Genomic DNA, 19420 nt, shown 5'->3' with positions numbered 1-19420 from the left:
GTCGGCGCGCGCACGCGCCCGTTCCGCAGCGTGCCGTCTCCCTGACTACAACTCCCAGCTGCTCGCTGCGGCGCACGCGCGTCTGTGGCGCGCGTCCCTCCCCCGGCCCGCGGCCTAACTTCGAGTGAGCGTTGGCAAGATGGCGCTCACCAGGTGCGTTCTTCTGCCTCCCGCGCTGTTCCGGTCGCGGTGACGAGGCGCTGGCGGCGGTGGGTGCGCAGCCGGGCGAGCGGCCCCTCCTGGATGCGGGCCGGGCCCGCGGGAGCTGCCCGCGCTTGCCCGCTTTGTGCGGCCTAGAGCGGGACGGGGCCTCCGCACCGCTGCGTGCTTCGGCGGGCCTCCGCGCGTTTTCTGAGGGAGAGGATTAGGGCCGCTGTGGGGTATCTGTTCTCTTTTCGGCTTTTCCTTTCCGCGAGCGAGGCCTTTGTTGCGAGCTGCTGCCCCGGGAGCGCGGCTCCGCGGCCTGCCCTGCCGTACCGAACGCTTCCTGGCGGTGCGCGGAGGGCGGCGGGGGTGTGAGAGTGCGGCGTGCCCAGTCGGGGCGTGGGAGTTTGGCTTTGTGGCGAGGTGTCCGCCTGGGGAAAACTGCTCGCAGGTTTGTCTGTGGGAATTCACCTTTCTAAGATTTACCTTTTGATGTGTCTTTTTTTTTGGTGGCTGTCTGGGGACGTGCAGTTTTTTACCAGCTCCAACCCAGCTGTCCCAAGACCAGCTAGAGCTAGAAGAAAGAGCGAGGGCTCAGAGATCCAGGCAGACTGCTCTGGTCTCATCACGAAGGGAGCCTCCTCCGTACGGCTACCGGAAAGGATGGATACCGCGGACACTAGAGGTGGGTGTTTAAACTCTCATCGTACTAATACAGCTGCGTTAGCAGTGATAAAAGTGTGTTTTTCCAGAGTAGAGATAAACCGTCACGTTTCCTGAGATTATTACAGAGAATTGTGCAGGTCTATATGCAGAATTTCCATCCAGATTGATGCATTCTTTGTTTGGAGGAAATTGTCCCAATTCATGCAGTTACTTGAAAAGTTTGGTGGTAAACAGCAAATTTTAGAGTTTCTTCTCTTCCGTGGTTGTCACCATGGTAATGTGGAACTAGGTCTGTCCCCTTTCTATTTAAGGTCTGCAGATTCAGTGACCCTCCGAGAATGATGGCCGTACCATTGCTCTATCATTATTTGTTAATTACGTGTCTGGATTACAGGTGGAATAAGTGAACAGGTGCATAGCAGAGAAGAGAATGCTCGTGTGTTCTGTGTTCTTAGGGTAGCAAAAGATAACTGCTGCTGGGGAGTGGTAACAGAGAAAAACTTGTTAGGTGTGGGAGTGCTGGATGAGGTGACTTAAAGCAGTAGTTCTAGTGGTTCTCTAAAATAAAATATTTTTATGGAATTTCAGCATTTAATTAAGGTCATGGTAACGAAATGCATAGTTTAGTTTTTTCCTTACAGTGCTCATTACTAAAGTTACTGTTTGAGTACTTATTCTAAATGTTAGGGGAGGAAAAAAAAGAAAAAGGAAAAAAAAAGCCATACTTAAATTAGTTCAATCAGTTTCCAGCTGGCTGGGCCAGAAAATGCTGCACATCTCAGAAAGATTGATAGAGACTTCCCTTTTTGCCTCATAGACAAAAAGAAATTCTTAAAGAATAATAATTGCTTGTATAGTTTTTATCTGGTTATCCAGAAATGCCATAATTGAAGAACAACATCTATTCTTAATGGATTTGGTCATGTAGAAAAATCTGAGGGATAGCTGAATTTAGTTCTGGATTATGCTTTAGCATTGATTCTGTAGTTAACTGTTGAACGTGGGGCATCCAGAGGAAGGCTTTAAACAACTGAAGTTGAATTTCAGTGAGTGCTTGAGACTAACATGAGTATGTGCTGCTTTGGAAAGAAATGTGCCTACTTGTTCCAGTCTCGGCCCGTGCTGCCTGCTGCAGTGGTGGTAGCTGTTTGGTCTCATGGTGAATGTGTGGGAGATCAACCTACCCAAGACAGCCACCCTTTCTCCTTGCTGTGGTTTGCTGTTGGGCAAAATGAAAGCCATTGCAGAAGGGTGAAAGGAGACAATAGTGTTGCTTAGAGAAAATGCCTCCTTTGGAGAACTGCTTTTGAAACCATAGCCTGAACTTGGTTTAGCAATTGTGTACCAATTCTGTTTGCATCTTCAGTGTTAGTGAGCCAGGATGGCCTGCTTAAAGAGGTCTTTAATTTATTTTGCTCCTTAAATGGTTTTACACTAAGAAGTTGAACAAGAGGAAAAGTAAACTGTTGAGAACACCAAGCTATTGGTTGCTTGTCCAGTTTTCAAGTCACGTGTCAAAATAAGGGAATTGGTAGCTTGGCATTCATGCCATTGTAAAGCTGTGAGCTGCAGGCTTGGGAGTGTTGGAAAGCTTTTTAAATTTTTTCACATAATTATGATAGGATAACTAAAATTACAAGAATAGCAATTTCATGATGGAAATCTCTAGTGGTTCATTTTTGCATGTTTCAGCAGTTGCTTTATTGCAGCAGATAAATTCTAGAAGTTCTAATTAATAACTTGCATGTGAATTAAATACTTGATCATTTACTGCCTGTCATGCTGTACTGCCTGTGTGCCCTAGCCAGTGATACAAGCAATTTCTCTGAGTAAGGAGTAATTCTTGACAGTTTCCTGCAGAATGTCTTTGTATTTCCTTTTGACAAGCATAGACTCTAGTCATCTTTCCTTTTACAGTAATGCTGCTAGAGCATTTTAGCAGTGTTTCATTTTGTTAAAATCAATCCACTGTTTTGTTCCGTTTCTCACCCGTGCAAATGTTATGACCTGCTCCAGTACCAGATCTGGAGGGTGGTGGCCCTGCCTGAACTTGATGATCCTAGGGGTCCCTTCCAACCCAAGCCATTATATGATTCTATGGTTGTACCACGTTTTTGTCTTTCAGTCATTCCCACCTTTTTTTTTTTTTTTTTTTTTTTTAATGTAGGATTTTGGAGATGGAGGTGCTTTTCCAGAAATTCATGTGGCCCAATATCCGTTGGATATGGGCCGAAAGAAAAAAATGTCCAATGCTTTGGCTGTTCAGGTGGATGCAGAAGGAAAAATAAAATACGACGCAATTGCTCGACAAGGACAATCAAAGGACAAGGTAATCCTGATCTCAAAAGTGTGGACTGTGACATATACACACGTGCCTGGAGAAGTTGCACGTGTTGCATAGACTTGTAGTCACTGGTTTGACATTAGACAAATGAATGACCTCTTTGAAATACATTCCTGTTTTTCTTAAGAGCTGAAATGATGTCAGACAGATGTGAGCATTTAGACTAGGAGGATAGAATGAGCAAGAATTTTGTTGCCACATGTGTGATGCTGTTTTGCAGTTAAAAAGAGGAGATAGAAATGATGAGAGTCTCTAAGGAAAACATGATTGATGGCGTAGCAGCTTTCATGAGAGGGCTTTCCCATGAAGACAAGAAATTGAAAGCAGGCCTGGTCACAGATAGCCTTGTTTCAATGTGGAAAGAAAAGAGGCTAAAAAGTCAGAAAACACAGTTTAGCTTTCAGAATACTGAAATGCATCTTGTGTTTTACTATTTTAGTATTTGAAGCTAAATTATTATTTATTATATTATTATTATTTATTATATTATTATTATTATTTATTTAGAAACTTACTATTTTTAAATAAGTTGCAGCAGAAGGCATTGCTGGCGCCTATATAGCGAAAATCCTGTGTTAGGTTCAGTGATTTCACTGAGTTTAATGGAATCCATCTTTCATTTCCCATCTGCAGTTGTCTTTCTAAAAACAAAGAGGTTATATTTTGTCTTGTGCAGCTCAAACTAGTGTTGATGAAACAGTTTGATGTCTTTCAAGTTCCTTCTGTGGAATATCTTACTTCTGCTTTTTCAAGTATAATGAAGTGGACTACATTAATTTTTTTATTTTTTCTGATGAGTGTTGGTGGCTGGAAATGAGGCATGACCAAATGTTTGATGAACTCCTTGTTATAGAGAGCATCTCCTGTAAAGAATAGGGCAGCTCAAACAAATGAAAACGTGGTGATTATTGTAGTTGATAGATGTGAATAGTTGTTTTCGACATAATATTTTGGTTTCTCATCCTTCAATTTAGATTGTCTTGAAAAGCTTAAGGGTCTGTAATATGCCTCTTAATGCTCAGGAGCAGAACGTGACCATTGTCTCACAAACAAAACAGGGCAAGCATTCGAAGAATATCAGTGGGATTCTCTGATTAAAATGGGCTTTTTTTTGTTTTAAATTGATCCTACAGTTGCTAAAGTTGCAGAGTTAATGCCAATAGGATTTCATGTTTAACTAATATTCAGCTGAGAGTTAGAAGCGTTACAAGTTGTATATCTTTGCCTCATGCATCTTAACTTACTGCAGCACCTTTGGGAAAAGAAAGAGTTCAGATCAGTCAAACTGCATGTCATATGGATGGGGAGCAGTCTGAGAGAAAACAGAAACTAAATATTGAGGGGACTCACACTGGGTTTTAATCAGACCTTATGTAGCATCTTGAAATATTTGTCAGGAGAAGGATGCTAAAGTAATAATGACACAAAGAGAATTCTGTGACACTGAATACTTGATAAATAGAAATTTTACTTATCCCAAAATGGGGGGAAAAAAAAAAGTGGAGAAGAAGAGCAGATGGGAAGTGACAGTCATACTTGTTTTAAGGAGAAAGCTGTAGGACAAATAAAAAGGGTGGGAGGGGAAGGTATCGTTAAACCCAAAACCTTTACAGCTTTGTCAGAGATAGATTCACTTATAGGATCAGATTGAATTTTAATATAATAGGCCTGTTCAGATTTGAACATCAGCATTTAAATGTATTTGAAAAAAAATATTAGAAATTGCAATAAACTTCAGGGGAAAGAAAAAGACCAGTCTCCTGCTATATGTTATTTAGTTCAGAATTATGGCAATACTGTAAAGAACAGGTCTTCACAGTAGTGTGCCTCCAGCATTGCTTTCATCTGCTAAAGAATGTCACATAAAAGCTTAGAAGAAGAGCTTGATAAGTGCTATGGGAAAACTAGGAGAGTTGTAGTAAGTTTAACTTCATGCTGTTAACGTTTGTCATATCAGTTCCATGAAGATCTGTAGCAGCATTTGTTACACGACTCATCTGTTGCACTTGTGTAAAGAAGCAGGGATTCCCGTTTTGTGGCCGTGCTTACTGGTGTGGCATAGCTGGTAGCTTTTGCAAAACCAGGCTCTGTTAGCAGTTGAACTAGAAGTAGGGTTTCCTAGCTTCTTTCCCTCAGCTCTTCCTTCTGGTGCAGTTTAATTCTAACTGCACCCAGCTGGATGTAAACGCTGAGGTTAAAGACGAGTTGTGATTCAAGGAGGAGTAAAGTTGCAGGAAAATACAGTATTTGAAACAATTTCACTGGAAGTGACAGAAGTGTTATTGCTTGATTTGTTTTGCAGAGGGCCTGATAAAGTATTAGTAAATATGTCATAGGGAACTATTCTTCAGTGATCAGGGATAAGCTGAATCATGCTTTCTGTATGGTAGCACTTTCAATAGTGCATATTAGTAGGATTACATACAGACGTTTTATTATCCTGAGAGCAGCAGCTGTAATTCAAGTATTTCTTCAATTCTAATACTTGGAGCTAAGAGAAACAAATACTTAACAGACTACCAGGAACAAGAAGGATTTTCTGATGCTCTTCTGTGAGTTACTTGTTTGGTCTGAGTTAAGAAGCAGATTTTGCTTTTGCAACAATTTATGGTTTATTTGAGGTTGAATTTAGTATTCTGCCTTCTTGTAGAGGCAGCAGTTCCATCATCCAGACCCTGCATCTAGATGGCTTGTCAGCAGTTTGTACTGTTGCACTGGTTCATCTCTCTTGCATCTGTTCCTTTACAAATTTAAAAAATAGTTGCTTCAGAGAATTTTCCTTGAAAAATGCTGACATGATTGAGATTGCCTTTCCCAAACAGAAGGCTTGTCAGTCTGCAATTCTGCTAGATATGAAATGCTGAATAATGTTGATGAATCTGGATGTATGACCTTACATATCTGAGGATGAAGTTCCACGCTGTTATCCAGAGAAAGGACTTTCAGCACTAGCTGTGTCATTAGGTCTGGAGAGTTCTTCCAGTTCTTGTGCTCTTGACAAAAGTCAGACTGAAGTAGTGCTTGGAGCATTGATAATTGACCTGCAGGTTGGTGAGACTGATACACTGTCTCCTTATTGGGAGAAAAAAGGGATGTAATTGCTTACTGCGTTGTTATTAGGTCAGTAAGGGAACTGAACTATTAGCTCAGTTACTTTTTTAATGGCAAGAATGGTTTTTCTTTGTGGCCCAAGGCTGTGGCTTAGATGTTAATGGAGAAGAAAAGAGCAACAAGCCTTATCTAGAGTTTACTCTCATTATTGTGACTTCAGTTGAAGCATTCACAGGAGAGTGGTTCCATGCTTGTAGGAACTCCTGTCACAGCAATAGGACAGGTTAAGAGGCTATGAACTGAGCTAAAATAATGTCAGAAGCATTCCTTACTCATAACGTTATTTGCCTTCTCAGTGGAGTTTGGTTTGAGAGTTTATTGCTAGATTTCCCATAGTATGTTTGCTAGGCTTCCAACCAGATAATTGTGATGGCTTCTGAAATGGTCTGTGCTCTGTATGGAGAAGTCATTCTTTGAGGAAGGCATTCAATCTGCCACACTTAATAGTAGCTTCTTGACAACACGTGGGATTGATGAGAGCTACACAGGGCTGTTCTGGATAGATAGAATAAAATGTATTGAGGAGAGATGTTCTGAGTGTTAAATTAAGAAATTGCTGTTAAGATACATGCCTCTGTACGTTGTCTTTTGGAACTGTGAATGTGACTCACGGCTAAATCCTACCATGAGCTACTCAGGTGAAATTGTTCTCTTATGGCATGTGGCATGCAGATTTCTGGTCACTGCCTGAAACAGAAAAGGAATTGCCTGTCTGTACCAAAAATTGAGCGTTTAATTTGTAGCTAGAAGGCTATTCTGCTTTTCAGGCCCTTGCTTCCTTTTAAATTCCCTACATGAAAATAGTAGGGAATTAGCATATTAGAATATCAAAGTGCCCCAGTCTCCTTACCCTGGATCAATAGGACTTCTGAATATTAATGTTAAAATAAGATAATGTCTGGAAGAACCACGCAGTGCAACATCTTTCGTTTCTCTGTGCCAGCTCAAAAAAGGGCTCCAGTTAGAACATGCAGTCGTATCAGTTCTTCAGATTTTGATGGAGACAAAAAAAAACAAATCTGGTATTCCCAGGCAAATTCCATCAGTATTACTGATTATTTTTTTTTCTTCGCATTGCTGCAGTTTTTCTTTTGTGTGCAGTATTGTATGGTTTAACTAGTTCATGTAGCTCAGTTGTACCCCATCATGTGGTAGGTTTGAGAAACCTCTTACGCTTTTTTCTTCTCCTGCCTTCAGGGGTAATCAGTTCTTGCAGCATCCTTGGTTCTTCATGCAGCAAGACATTTGGATTTAGAGTTGCACAGAGAAACGCTGCTCTTCAGGTCTCCTTCATTTTGAGATGCTGCAACACCATTGTTACTAATCTAAGGGATTAAAGTGTTAGCAGTGTCGGATGAGAAGCAGTAAATGGCTTTTGTGTGCCAAATTAATACTGAGGCATGTCAGCTTCCTAGCTAGATGTGGGCTTTATACATATAAACTTAAAATAATGACTTAACTCTTTTGAAGACTTTCGCATGTTACTGTAATGGATAAATGTGCAACATTAATGCAACACAGTGGAGCTTTTTCCCTGTACTTCTCTTAACAACTTTCAGTGTATTTCAAATTTGGGCCTTCAAAGGTAGTGACACCCAGTTGCATATTGTATGAAGACTGAAGTACCCGTGTAAGGGAAAGTGGTGAGAACAGATTTCTCAAATTTTCCAGGAATGTACAAATGAAATGAAAAGAATCTAAATGCTAAAAAAAAAAAAAGCATATATGAAATTAAGTTAATCTTGGAAACAGAAATAAAAATGCAAATTTTCTGTCTGCTTTGGATCCTGAAGAAGGAAAAATGTGGGGAAAGGAAGCAGCAGTTTGTGCCTAATCCCAGTTCCAAGAGTGATTTCCATAATTGTATTCAGTTAGATTGGTTTTCTGCGATTATCTTATCTGTAAATTGGGATGAAGAGTGTTTCCTTGTTCTGTGGAAGTCACTGAAGAATGTGTAATTATAACGTATTTATTTTTGTGTACAAGCTTTAATTAGTATCAAACCTTTAATCTAGGGCTGAAGTATTGATTTTTAAATTTTATTCTGTTTTCCAGCACTAATAACACATGTTGTCTTTTAGATTATTTACAGCAAGTACACGGATCTTGTGCCAAAAGAAGTCATGAATGTGGATGATCCTGAACTGCAAAGACCAGATGAGGAGACGATTAGAGAGGTGTCGTATGCACTGATGTGCCTCGTTTACCTGAAGAACACTGTATGTCTTGTGTGTTCCAATGAGATGCAGACCGTGGTGTTTTCTTCTTCAGATAACAGAGAAGACGAGAGCAGCCTTGGAGAAGTCAGTGTCCCAGAAAATTGCGGCCGCTATGCCAGTTCGAGCGGCAGACAAACTGGCTCCTGCGCAGTACATACGGTGTGTAGTGCTGGTGCATGCACCAGAGCTTAGGTACACAATTAGGATGTTCCCTGACACTCAAGTCTGTCCTTCTGGAGGTTCTACGAAGCTAGTTTGTGTGTTATGAATTAACCTGCTCGTGATAATTTAGTTTGAAGTGTGTTGAGGTATGTCTGAGTGCATCATGAGTGGCAGTGCTTCCAGTGGCTTATTGCCTTAGCAGTAAAAACAGATCTGTCAGGGAGGACTGTGGATGATGTACTCCTGGAAATAGGTTCCTCACTGGGAGATTCAAGCTGAAACAAAGTTTGTTGCAAGATTCGTCCTGTAAATAAGAAGTTCAGTTGAAAGAATTTGTAATTATCAGGAAGCTAGTATTTGTGATAACTTTGTGAGTCCAGGTTTAAACAGGAGAATAGAGCCCTGGGGAGATGCATTCTATCCAGTGCAATTGATTACTTGCATATAGATAAGTGTTCTCTGTGAGGTTACTTGCTCCTGGCATTTACAGTGGAAATGTCTTTAATTGGTATGGATAAAGTGAAAATGCAGCCAGAGCAGTGAACTGAGGGAAAATGGTGGTAGGAAGGGAATACCTGGCTGCCTGCAGAAAGCTGAAGCACTTCCTTTTATTCAGGTACACTCCATCTCAGCAAGGTGTTGCCTTCAATTCTGGAGCAAAACAGAGAGTTATTCGGATGGTGGAAATGCAGAAAGACCCCATGGAACCTCCAAGATTCAAGTAGGTATTCAAAACTTCTTCATAGCAAATAAAAGATTCTGAAGTGTGTTTTCATACAACATTCTGATTGCATTTGTTTTGTTAATTGTTCAGAATTAATAAGAAGATTCCACGTGGACCACCTTCTCCTCCAGCACCTGTGATGCACTCTCCTAGTAGAAAGGTATGAAGTACTATAGCTACCTTCTCACTTCTAGCTGGAATCCTAGATTGTACATTGATCTAGTTCATTTCCATGCACCTTTTCTTCCTTTCTGTCCTTGCGATACTTTAAGTGACAGATTTGGTGCCTGGTACAGCCTCTTTTTTATTCTTTTTTTTTTTTTTTTCATTTGGACAGTTCTGAAACTACCTCTTCTCCTACGTAACTTGTCAAGGGCAGAGTAGATTGCCCATGCATAGGTTTGCATTGCAGGGCTTGTCTGTGGCATGGGTGAGTAGACTGAGGCTTTAGCCTTGGTGTGCTCATTCTACTCTTAGAAAAACAATGGGGCATTTCTTGTACTGAGAAGGATTATCTTCTCTCAGAGGTATCTGTAGAGGTTCTTCAGTTTCCTACAACTTGAACTGCCATTTAATGTTCAAATGTTAACAACCTGACTGTAAGTTCTAACCTGTGTGGTGAAAGTTTAGGTATAGCTAAATAGCTATACCATAATGTTTTGCCATGTTAGCAAAGGTACCATGCAGGAACATTTAATTCCTGCTAGGAAGAGCGGTTGTTTTTCTTTTTTTTTTTTTTTGTGTGTGTGTGTGTGTGTGTGTGTGTCCCCTTTTTTATACTTTTTCTCCAGTGAGTGCCCTGAAGCTCATTAATGTCAGTGGTACTACAATTGCATTTGAGAATGGAAACAATATTTCCTTTTGCTGTAAAACTAAAGATTATTTTCTCACTTCAATCAGATGACTGTGAAAGAGCAACAAGAGTGGAAAATTCCTCCGTGCATTTCAAACTGGAAAAATGCAAAGGTAATCAAGTCGTCATAAAATCACCTTTCAAATATTGGACTTTGCTGTTAGACATACATTTTTGTACTAGTTTTAAACACCCAGAGTTAGATAAACTGTTTTTTTTTTCCAGCACAGAGAATACACAGTTGTACAGCTCAGATTTTTTCTCTCTGGTGCATTACAGTTGTCAAAATGACAACAGTATAGAACTGAGAATACATGGCTGAGATTATACACTTTGAAAGGAGAAAAATGGTATTCGTTAAAATCCCCGTAATAGTGCTGTATGTGGAGCAAACCAAAGTCTCTGGAGCTGATGCAGTAAAGCCATCTGAACTGAAAAAAAGGAAAGTTCTTAGAGAATCAAGCAGGTTTCTTCTTAATACTTGTCTGAATCTCCAGCAAGTTGTCCTTCTTGCATTCTTATACTAATTAGTTTTTATCATAGGCTAGCTTAGCTATTTCTTGTTTGAGTAGTTATGTCTTATACCTTTTGTTTAATCAGCAGGTAAGTTTACATTCAGAGGGAAATGAGAACTTAGAACATGCTGCAATGACCAATCTAGTTCTTGAACTTCAGCTGTTATTGTGAGACAGCCTCTTCAAATGGAGAAAGGACAGCTGCATGCACTGATGTTATTTTTTTCTACCCCAACACAGCTGCATCACTGGGACTGACACTAATTAGTAGATCAAATTTTAGGTTACAGATGCTAAAACCAAAGCAAAAATTTTGTAGAATTATCTGAAGAATCTTAAAATATCTATAGATACTTGCAGATTTCAGCTTCTGAATGCAGGCATGTAGTGTCTCTTGCTTTTGCTTGCAGTCTTGACCCATAATTTCTCATTTTTGAGTCAGCTGATCTCTTAATAGCGGATCTCTTAATGAGAGCATTTCAGGGAAATCGAGTTTTAAAAAGAAATGGTAAAACTACCTAGAGAGGAGGAAAGCTGCCACCTACAATTCTGAAAGCAAAAAGCAGAGCTTAACCAGAAATTCATTCTCACTCATACTTGAAGGGAAAACGTGATCTAGATTTGGGGTGGGATGGAATTGGAGGAAAGCTTAGTATTGCCTGATACGAATTTGGAGTACATCTAAAGAAAGTCCATGGAGGTAAATTAATGATTGTCTGAGTTCTGTGATAGTGTATTTTTTTTGTTGTTTTCTTACCCGATAAATGTAATAAGGTTTGCTATTAAAAACCTTGCTAATTTCTGTAACTGCCTGCCTCCCCTTTAGGGTTACACCATCCCGTTAGACAAGCGGCTGGCTGCAGATGGAAGAGGACTGCAGACTGTTCACATTAATGAAAACTTTGCCAAGCTTGCTGAGGCTCTCTATATAGCTGACAGAAAGGTCAGTTGGTTGTTTAAACTGTTCTGTTCCATGTGGTTTTACCTTTATTATGTGTTTAATTCCTTGGGAAAATCAGCTCAGGGAAGAGCTATAGCTTTTTGGTCTCCTGCTTCTAGGCTCCTGTAATGTTTTTATCCCCTGTATGTTTGAATCAGTGGTTCAGCATGGATTAAATTATTGGAGGTCACGTCTGTTGTTCCTCAGCTTGAACTGTGATATTTTCCTGGTTTTGAACTTCAACTATAGGACTCAATTCTTCCCCTGTTTACTGTGTAACTCCAGCACAGATGATCTGGTGCTAACTAGGGGTCTTATGTGTGCAGGCTCGTGAGGCTGTGGAGATGCGTGCCCAGGTGGAGAGGAAAATGGCTCAGAAAGAAAAAGAGAAACATGAGGAAAAGCTCCGAGAAATGGCCCAGAAAGCAAGAGAAAGAAGAGCAGGAATCAAAACCCATGTTGAAAAAGGTACATTTCTTTGTTGCTGAGATACTGTGGGGTTGTCTGTTTTGGGGATTTTTATTATTTTTTTTTACACTCTCTGAAGCGTAGGTTTGCAGAAATAACCTGAGAAATTAAAATAACCAAATGTTAACTATAAATGTAACATCTGGTTTTTACATCTTTCCTTGAACAGCCAACATGTTTGCTTAATTTGTGGGGATCTGAATTTCAACCCCAGGTTTAAGGAGATTGTTGAGGAATTGATCACTATAACTGGATCAGTACAAAGTAATGGCTTTCATGGACTGTTCTAATCTAATTTCTTTTTCAGGAATGGCTTGTTTTGACTTTGTCTATGAGAACTAAATGATCTTTTAAGTTTCCAAAGATGGTAAATGCAGTATTCTGTCTTTGATGTTGTTGTAATTGGTCTTAAAGAGAGGCAGCTTTGGCTACCAGGCTCAGAATCTAATAACCTAACTAAATTATACCACTGTGGTGTCTTACGTCTTGATTGAAGTGACATTTCAGAGATCAAGGTGCTGAACTTACAAAGCAGTTCTCTTAATGTCACTTAAAGTTGGAGAATATGATCGTATACTGCAGCTGAAATGGACTAATCTGATTCTAGCAGTACAGGCTGAGAACTAGCAGGCTGCAGAGCAGATCTGTTGAGGAGCACCTGGGAGTCCTAGTGGACAAAATGCTGAAGAAAAGCTAGCAGCGTGCCCTGGCAGCAGTATTCCTAGGGGCATACTAAGCTGCATCAGCAGGAGTGCAGCCAGAAGGACAGGGTTGTTTTTCCTTTACTGGTCATGTGCTAGACTGCATCTGGAATAGTGTCCACTTAAGAGACTCTCGGTTCAAGACAGGCATTGATGAACAGGAATGACTGCAGTGGAGGGTCACCAAAATGGCCGGGTGGGCAGAGCATCTGCGTGATGAGATGCTGAGAGAATGAAGTGTGTTCTGCCTGCAGAACAGAGAGCTTGGTGTTAACCTGATGTCAGGCTTCCTATGGAGAGATCAACAGCTACACCGCGGAAAAATGAGTTAATGGTTGAAATTTCAAGTGGGTACTTCAAACAGTGTAGGAGGAGAAAAAATTCCCATCAGGACAAAAAAAAAAAACAGTGGAATGGATTGTCCAGAGAGGTTGAATGTCTATCCATGGAGGGTTTCCTGATCTGAAGGGGAAAGCTCAGAGCAATATGGTTTGATTTCAGCATTCGTCTTGCTTGGAGCACGGGTAGATGTATTCCAGCCCAAGAGATTTGGTGATAATGAGTTACAGAATGTTCTTCAAGATGCCTGTGTTTGAATGGCATTTTTATACTAACGTGTAACACAGAAAAGGGTCTGATACAATCATCAGCAGGTATTTAGGGTGTTAATTTGTAGAATGACAAAAATTCTGAGCTCTTTAAAGTTCAGAAAACATAGTTGTTGTGTATGTCTGCTGTAGGTCTCTTATCAAGTATGTTTAAGTGAGCAAGTTAGTGTTCTCCTTATGTCCGGTTAGTTAAAACCTAACATACAGTGCTGAGGGTCACTTCTCTTTTGGAAATGAATATTGAACTGAATCACTGTGCCAACGTCTGTGCTGTAGTTAATTCAGACTTCAGTAGCTGTCTGTAATAAGCAATCTTGCATGTGTTCAGAGGATGGAGAAGCTAGAGAAAGAGATGAAATAAGACATGACCGGCGCAAAGAGAGACAGCACGACAGAAATCTCTCCAGGGCAGCTCCTGATAAAAGGTGAGTCACAAACAAAGAAGCTGCTTTATTACTGTACTGATACAGGATTCCCCACTATGGAAGCTATTGCATACAGCTTTCTCCATTTCCTTGACATCAGTACCTGGATTTTACGTTGTGGAGATGCTCACTGGTATGAAATGGTATAACTGAGTTAGACTATGGGAGTGTTGTGTGGTAAGGGCTTCAAGCTCTGTTAGCGTCGCTGGCTGTATACAGGAAATAGTTGGATTGCAACCATAACACTTAACGAATGTATAGTAAGTGTTCTAAGTTGAAAGGAAGTGTGGGGCTAGCCTGGGGTAAACTTTAGTCATTAATATAGCACTTGTTTGTAGAATCCATGTCTTTGGAAAGTTGTTAAGCTTAGACTATCTGCAGTCAGACATGGCTGATTTAAGAAATTTTGATTTTTCCAGATAAAGAGAAGACTTTCACTATTTATTTGTTGTTGTTGTTTTGGGTGGGGTTTTTTGTGCCCTTCTGGGAGCGGAGAGGGTTGTTTGCTTGGCAGATCCTCAGCATATTCAGACTTTATTACCATGTTCACAGAAGGAGGTTGATACCTGTGTTTTCAGTGAGATTGAAATATAATCAGTAGAATTTTCTTGAAACTGTACATTTAAAATGTGTTTAGATCTGTGAATGTAAATGGAAGTAACTTGTTTGCACAAGCTAGATTTCTTGAGGACAAATGGTTTCTGGAGCTTAAAATCTCTAATATCTTAAAATTAGATTGCCCAGCCTTTCAAGAATATAATTGTACCAGTTTGTGCAAAAAAAAAAAAAAAAAAAAGACATTTTAGACCAAATCAGCTTGATAAAAATTGCAGGCAGTGGAAAGTAAATTTAAATGTCATGCTTAGCCTGAACATAAGTTTCCCAAATGTCTCCTTTGCCAGGAGACAAATTTTAAACGTTAACCTAGTGAGAAACAGTACCAGTTAAAATCTGGTATCTGGGGCAAATAGTGAGCAACTAATAGAGAAACGGGTCGCAATTGAGCACGTTTTTTAAAAACAAAAAAGGCTTATCTGACTTCATAAAACTCCGAATTTTCATTTCAGGTCGAAGCTGCAGAGAAATGAAAACAGAGATATCAGTGAAGTCATTGCACTAGGTGTACCCAACCCCAGGCCATCTAATGAAGTCCAGTATGACCAGCGGCTGTTCAACCAGAGCAAGGTAAAAATACCTTGTCACAGTTGTGTAGTTTTGTGAGAACAAGCAAACGCGTTCCAGTGGGCACAGCTGGAGTCCAGAGGGGACCTTGCTTTAATGGATGGTGTGGATGAGCTCTGAGGAATCTCTACTTAATGGGTAGCAAACTGCTAATCTCCCTACTCTGTAGCTGATGCAACAACCATTAGGATATTCAGAATGTGTAACTGTTCTAAAGTGGATTGGGTCTGTGGGGAGAAAAGTAGGAGAGAGAAGCTATTTTGCCTTCAAGTTCCAGTAGCTTCGCTTTCTTTTGTGCAATTGTACTGATTGAATAAGGAGAATGTGCTCTGAAAGAGCAGCAAGTAAATAGTTGCCTCTCTCATTACTGTTTATAATATAAAAGCTTCTGAATATACAGATAACAGAAACATTTGTCCCTGAAGTTCTTACTATTGAGAGATTAAAAAGAGAGATGAGGCTTTGAGAAGTCCCACAATAGTCCTGCAGCGTATCAGTCATTCTTTTCCATGCCTGTAACGAAAGACTTGTAGGCAGAAGGGAGAGCTGACAAATCAAAATTGAGCAAGCAGGCATCTCTCCTACTTCCATGGCTTACATAAACTTGTGTGTGATTTAGATGAGTCAGCTTAAATCACATTTGCCAGAAATTCTGATTAATATGCATTTCTGTATGGCTGCACTTGGCTTTTATAGCCAGCTGTACTTGCAGGGCAGACTGAGATGATGGATTATTCTGAAATGTGAATGGCCTGCAGTCCTTCCTGCTGGTTTCTGGCAGTGTAGAAGTAGTCCTGACTGAAGCTTGTAAACATGGTGTTACATTGTCTGGACTTTATCTCAGACCCCAAACCACTCATAGCATATGAAGAGCTTGGACTTGATAGAAATCATAGTAAGTCATATCATGGCAAGTTTTCATATCTGCATGACAGCAAGCCCATATCTTGATGTTAAAACAAAGTAGCTGAAGTTTGGCACTCATTTGTATTATACAGCTGTACACCTTTCTCCTTCACAGGGTATGGATAGTGGCTTTGCTGGAGGAGAGGATGAGATTTATAATGTTTATGACCAGCCCTGGAGAAGTGGCAAAGATATGGCTCAAAACATCTACAGACCAAGTAAAAATGTTGATAAGGATATGTATGGTGATGACCTAGAGGCTCGAATTAAGACCAATAGGTAAGAAAATAAAAACAGAATACTCTTAATTACTGTTCTGAAGTCCCAAACATCGGAGTATAATATCTTCTCCCACAGGTTTGTTCCTGACAAAGAGTTTTCTAACTCCGACCGTAACACCAGAGGAAGAGGCAGAGACGGACCAGTTCAATTTGAGGAGGATCCTTTTGGTTTGGACAAGTTTCTGGAAGAAGCCAAGCAACACGGTGGTTCTAAACGGCCCTCTGATAGCAGCCGCCCTAAGGAACATGAGCACGAGAGCAAAAAGAGGAGGAAGGAGTGAGTGCCTCTGTACCTGGAGTAGCAAGGAAACGGACTACAAGCTTGGACTTCATTAAAAAAAGAAGGTGTTTTTAATATCACAGAGGTATATAGGGTGATGCCATGTAAAGAAGCAGTTCAGAACTCTTTTGCTGTGTGGAGATGTATATACACACTCTAGTTCCTCTACCAAGGAGTTTCCTATGAAGAATGGAGACTGCTTGGAAATGTTTCACCGGGGAACTGTTCTATAGCAAGTTCTCTGACTTTGCTAATTCCCTGTTGCCCAGCATCTCAGGGTAAGAATGTAGCCCCTTCCCACCACCATGGTTTTATTAAGTAGTTGAAGCTTTGATTTCATTTGTTACAAGCTCTCCCACTGTAAATAATTACTGTATCATGCTGTAATAGATGCTAGAGAGCTTACACCTGCGTTTCTGTGTTGTTCCATAGTTTATTTGAACAAGGAAGGGAAGCAGCTGGATTCTGTTTTAAATCCAATACTCACAGTTTCTCCATAATCTTTATTTCAGTTTCTTTACATTTAGTGAAATAAAGCCTCTTTCCACAGTTCATTCACACTGATTCTCTCTTTGGTTGAAGGTATCTTCTACCTTGCTGTTGTCTGAGAAATAGCTGAAAACAATGGAAATCGTTCACGTTAGGCAAGAAACCTTGACTTCTTTTTATTTCTAATTTTTCTGAAATGTTTATATGGAAGATGTTAATGTGTGAGATCTATAGTGACAGCTGCTGAGTCCTAGAAGGAATATTAAATAAAATTTACTGATAAGACTAGCTGTGGTCATGCAAAACACATCTTAAACGTTTGGAATTTCAAGTGGAATTAACAGAAGTGCTCATGTTCTGCTTTTAGAGAGGCTTGTCTTTTTATTAAAAAAAAACTAACTGCCTTCTGTTCCACTAAAAAAGCAGCATTCTAGCTCTTGTACCTCCTGTTAACAGTCCATGGCTTCACTGGTAGGTAAGCAAATATGGATATCTTGCAACTTCAAGAGTAAAATGCAGCACATTTTGCAAGACATTGAGAATCTCACACTAAAGACTCACCAGTGGTAGTCACAGTACTTATTTTGGTAATTGTCTACAGCTAACATCCTATGTTATTTTCAACTCAGCTTACCTACTATCAGCCTATTGCCTGGCTTACTGCATCTTAAGAGCGAATTCAGTAAACTACTACTGAAGTTTTGCTTTTCTTCTGCACTGTTGTTACCTCACAGGCCAGCTGTAAGACACCATAAAATAACCACAACGAACAAAGGCTTCTGTAGGACGAGCCATCTGAAGCAAAATGCTTTACCGTAATCAACGTTTTGCAAGACCCCCTGAAGTCTCTTACAAACTGGCTGTACTCTTAACATTGCTTGTCAGAACAATAAGGCCAAATTCATAATGTGTATTTAAAGTCATTAAGTGATAATATCTCTCCTGCAGCCTGCTGGTTGCTCTTTAGCTAGGCCAGCTGAAGCATGTGCAAGTCTACAATAAAAATCCCCTTAGTAATTCACCTTATTTAGAGACTACCAAAAGCAAGCTTCCAGCTGTCACTGCACTGTCACTTGTTTTTACTGGTTTAAAAGCTTAGCTTTGTATTCTGTCACATTCCAGCCTCTCCCTAGAATGCAAATTTGATGCTGGAGTCTGCTTGCAGAAAACTTTATTACAGATAGATAAAGTTCCTGAAGAACTTTACCACATCTGTGTTCCTTTAGCTTAGCATAATGGAAGACCTTTATGTCTGGACATGGTTTCTCTCTGTGGGTCTATTACAGTTACACAGCTACAAGTAGTCAAGCTGAGACAATGGAATAACTAACTATAAATTTTCAAAACACTAAAAGTATACTGAAGTGGCAAAATGCTTAATTTCACTTGAATAAGTATGGTGTTAATTTGATGTTACAGCATCCACTAGGGAGCAGAATTAAAGACCCAACTCTGTAGGCTACTGCACTAAAGGAGTGAAACCGTTACCTTGGCGCCTTCCAGTATGTGGGAGTCCTTCTGGAGCACGTTCTGAACCTCTTCTGGAGATGAGAATTTAATCCAGCAGTAACGTTTGTGAAAGCCTGTGTCTTTGTCCTAGTTACAGATTAAGGGAAGAAGCTGGTTACTGTAGGAAGTTTTTATTACATAGGCTGTTAAGCTTTCTATCCACGTCCTGTTCAAGGATTCAGAAATAAGAGACCAGTACAACTGTTTCAAAAGTCTGCTTCATACTTTACAACACGTATTTCCATTGACAGCTGGGAGGGGGCGCGAGCTATTACAGTGGAATAAAGCAGGGCTGGGAGTCTCAAATTGTCCTGACCCTGCAGCCCCGCCTGAGCTTCAGCAGGGATGGAATCTTTTTCTTTAGAGCGCCCGCTATGACGCTCTGTTTTGGGTCTGTAAGAAAAACAACGCTGGTCGTTTCGCGCCTGCCAGGTTCAGCCACGACAACCCGGCTTTCAAAGCCCGCGGCAGCCGTGAACCCCGAGAGGCCTGGGAGAGCCGGTGCCGAGGAGGTCAGAGCCCGCGGGCCGGGCGCAGCGGGGGACACCGGGGGGCTGCGGAGGCCGACGGCGGATACTTACGAAGGGCAGCTGGCACCTCTGCACCGACCCGAACTGGGAGAAATACTCCTTCAGCTCCTCTGCGGGAAAAACGGACGCATGGTTACGCGGCTCTGCGCCATAGGGGACGGAGCCGCGGCAGCCCCGAGTGCCGGGAGGGGGGGCGGCAGGGGAGGGAGTGAGTCGGCGCGCACTCACTGCTCGACACCGTCCAGGGAACCTCGGCCACGAAGATGTCGAAGACCCGCCGGGAATGCCGAGCCGCTCTACGCACCGCCGCCATCTTGTGAGCTGTAGCGCTCCCCCGCTCCGCCCCGCCTCGGCAGCGCGCGC

General features: G+C 41.0%; 3 protein-coding genes across 4 annotated transcripts in view; 1 reads left to right on the top strand and 2 right to left on the bottom strand.

Annotated features, from left to right (window-relative positions):
- The window catches only part of ADCK1 (aarF domain containing kinase 1), an 81994-nt gene extending 81789 nt beyond the window's left edge, over window positions 1-205 (bottom strand). The window contains exon 1 of one of the 2 annotated variants that reach the window (XM_042814918.1): window positions 151-205. The gene's annotated coding sequence lies outside the window, so the exon portion shown is untranslated. The remainder of the gene's footprint in view (window positions 1-150) is intronic. The other variant, XM_042814919.1, reaches the window with a different exon arrangement.
- On the top strand, window positions 71-17083 carry SNW1 (SNW domain containing 1). The gene is made up of 14 exons (XM_042814908.1): window positions 71-153; window positions 676-829; window positions 2978-3139; window positions 8347-8442; window positions 8537-8643; window positions 9263-9367; window positions 9461-9530; window positions 10271-10336; window positions 11565-11681; window positions 12005-12146; window positions 13784-13880; window positions 14948-15065; window positions 16084-16247; window positions 16326-17083. The coding sequence occupies exons 1-14, from the start codon at window positions 140-142 to the stop codon at window positions 16528-16530; spliced, it is 1617 nt and encodes a 538-aa protein (XP_042670842.1). The 5' UTR covers window positions 71-139; the 3' UTR covers window positions 16531-17083.
- Window positions 16998-19405, bottom strand: LOC122158316 (SRA stem-loop interacting RNA binding protein). Its single transcript, XM_042814923.1, has 4 exons — window positions 19286-19405; window positions 19109-19167; window positions 18507-18614; window positions 16998-17144 (listed from the first exon to the last, which is right to left on the bottom strand). Exons 1-4 carry the CDS (start codon window positions 19368-19370, stop codon window positions 17085-17087), a joined length of 312 nt encoding a protein of 103 aa, XP_042670857.1. The 5' UTR covers window positions 19371-19405; the 3' UTR covers window positions 16998-17084.
- Window positions 19406-19420: the final 15 nt, after the last annotated feature.

This window comes from Centrocercus urophasianus, unplaced genomic scaffold (genome assembly GCF_019232065.1).
Source record: "Centrocercus urophasianus isolate 14NV4802_14NV808 unplaced genomic scaffold, USGS_Curo_1.0 seq_14, whole genome shotgun sequence".
NCBI lineage: Eukaryota > Metazoa > Chordata > Aves > Galliformes > Phasianidae > Centrocercus > Centrocercus urophasianus.
Note: the sequence above shows the minus strand (reverse complement) of the source record. Positions and strands in the feature narration are given on the sequence as shown.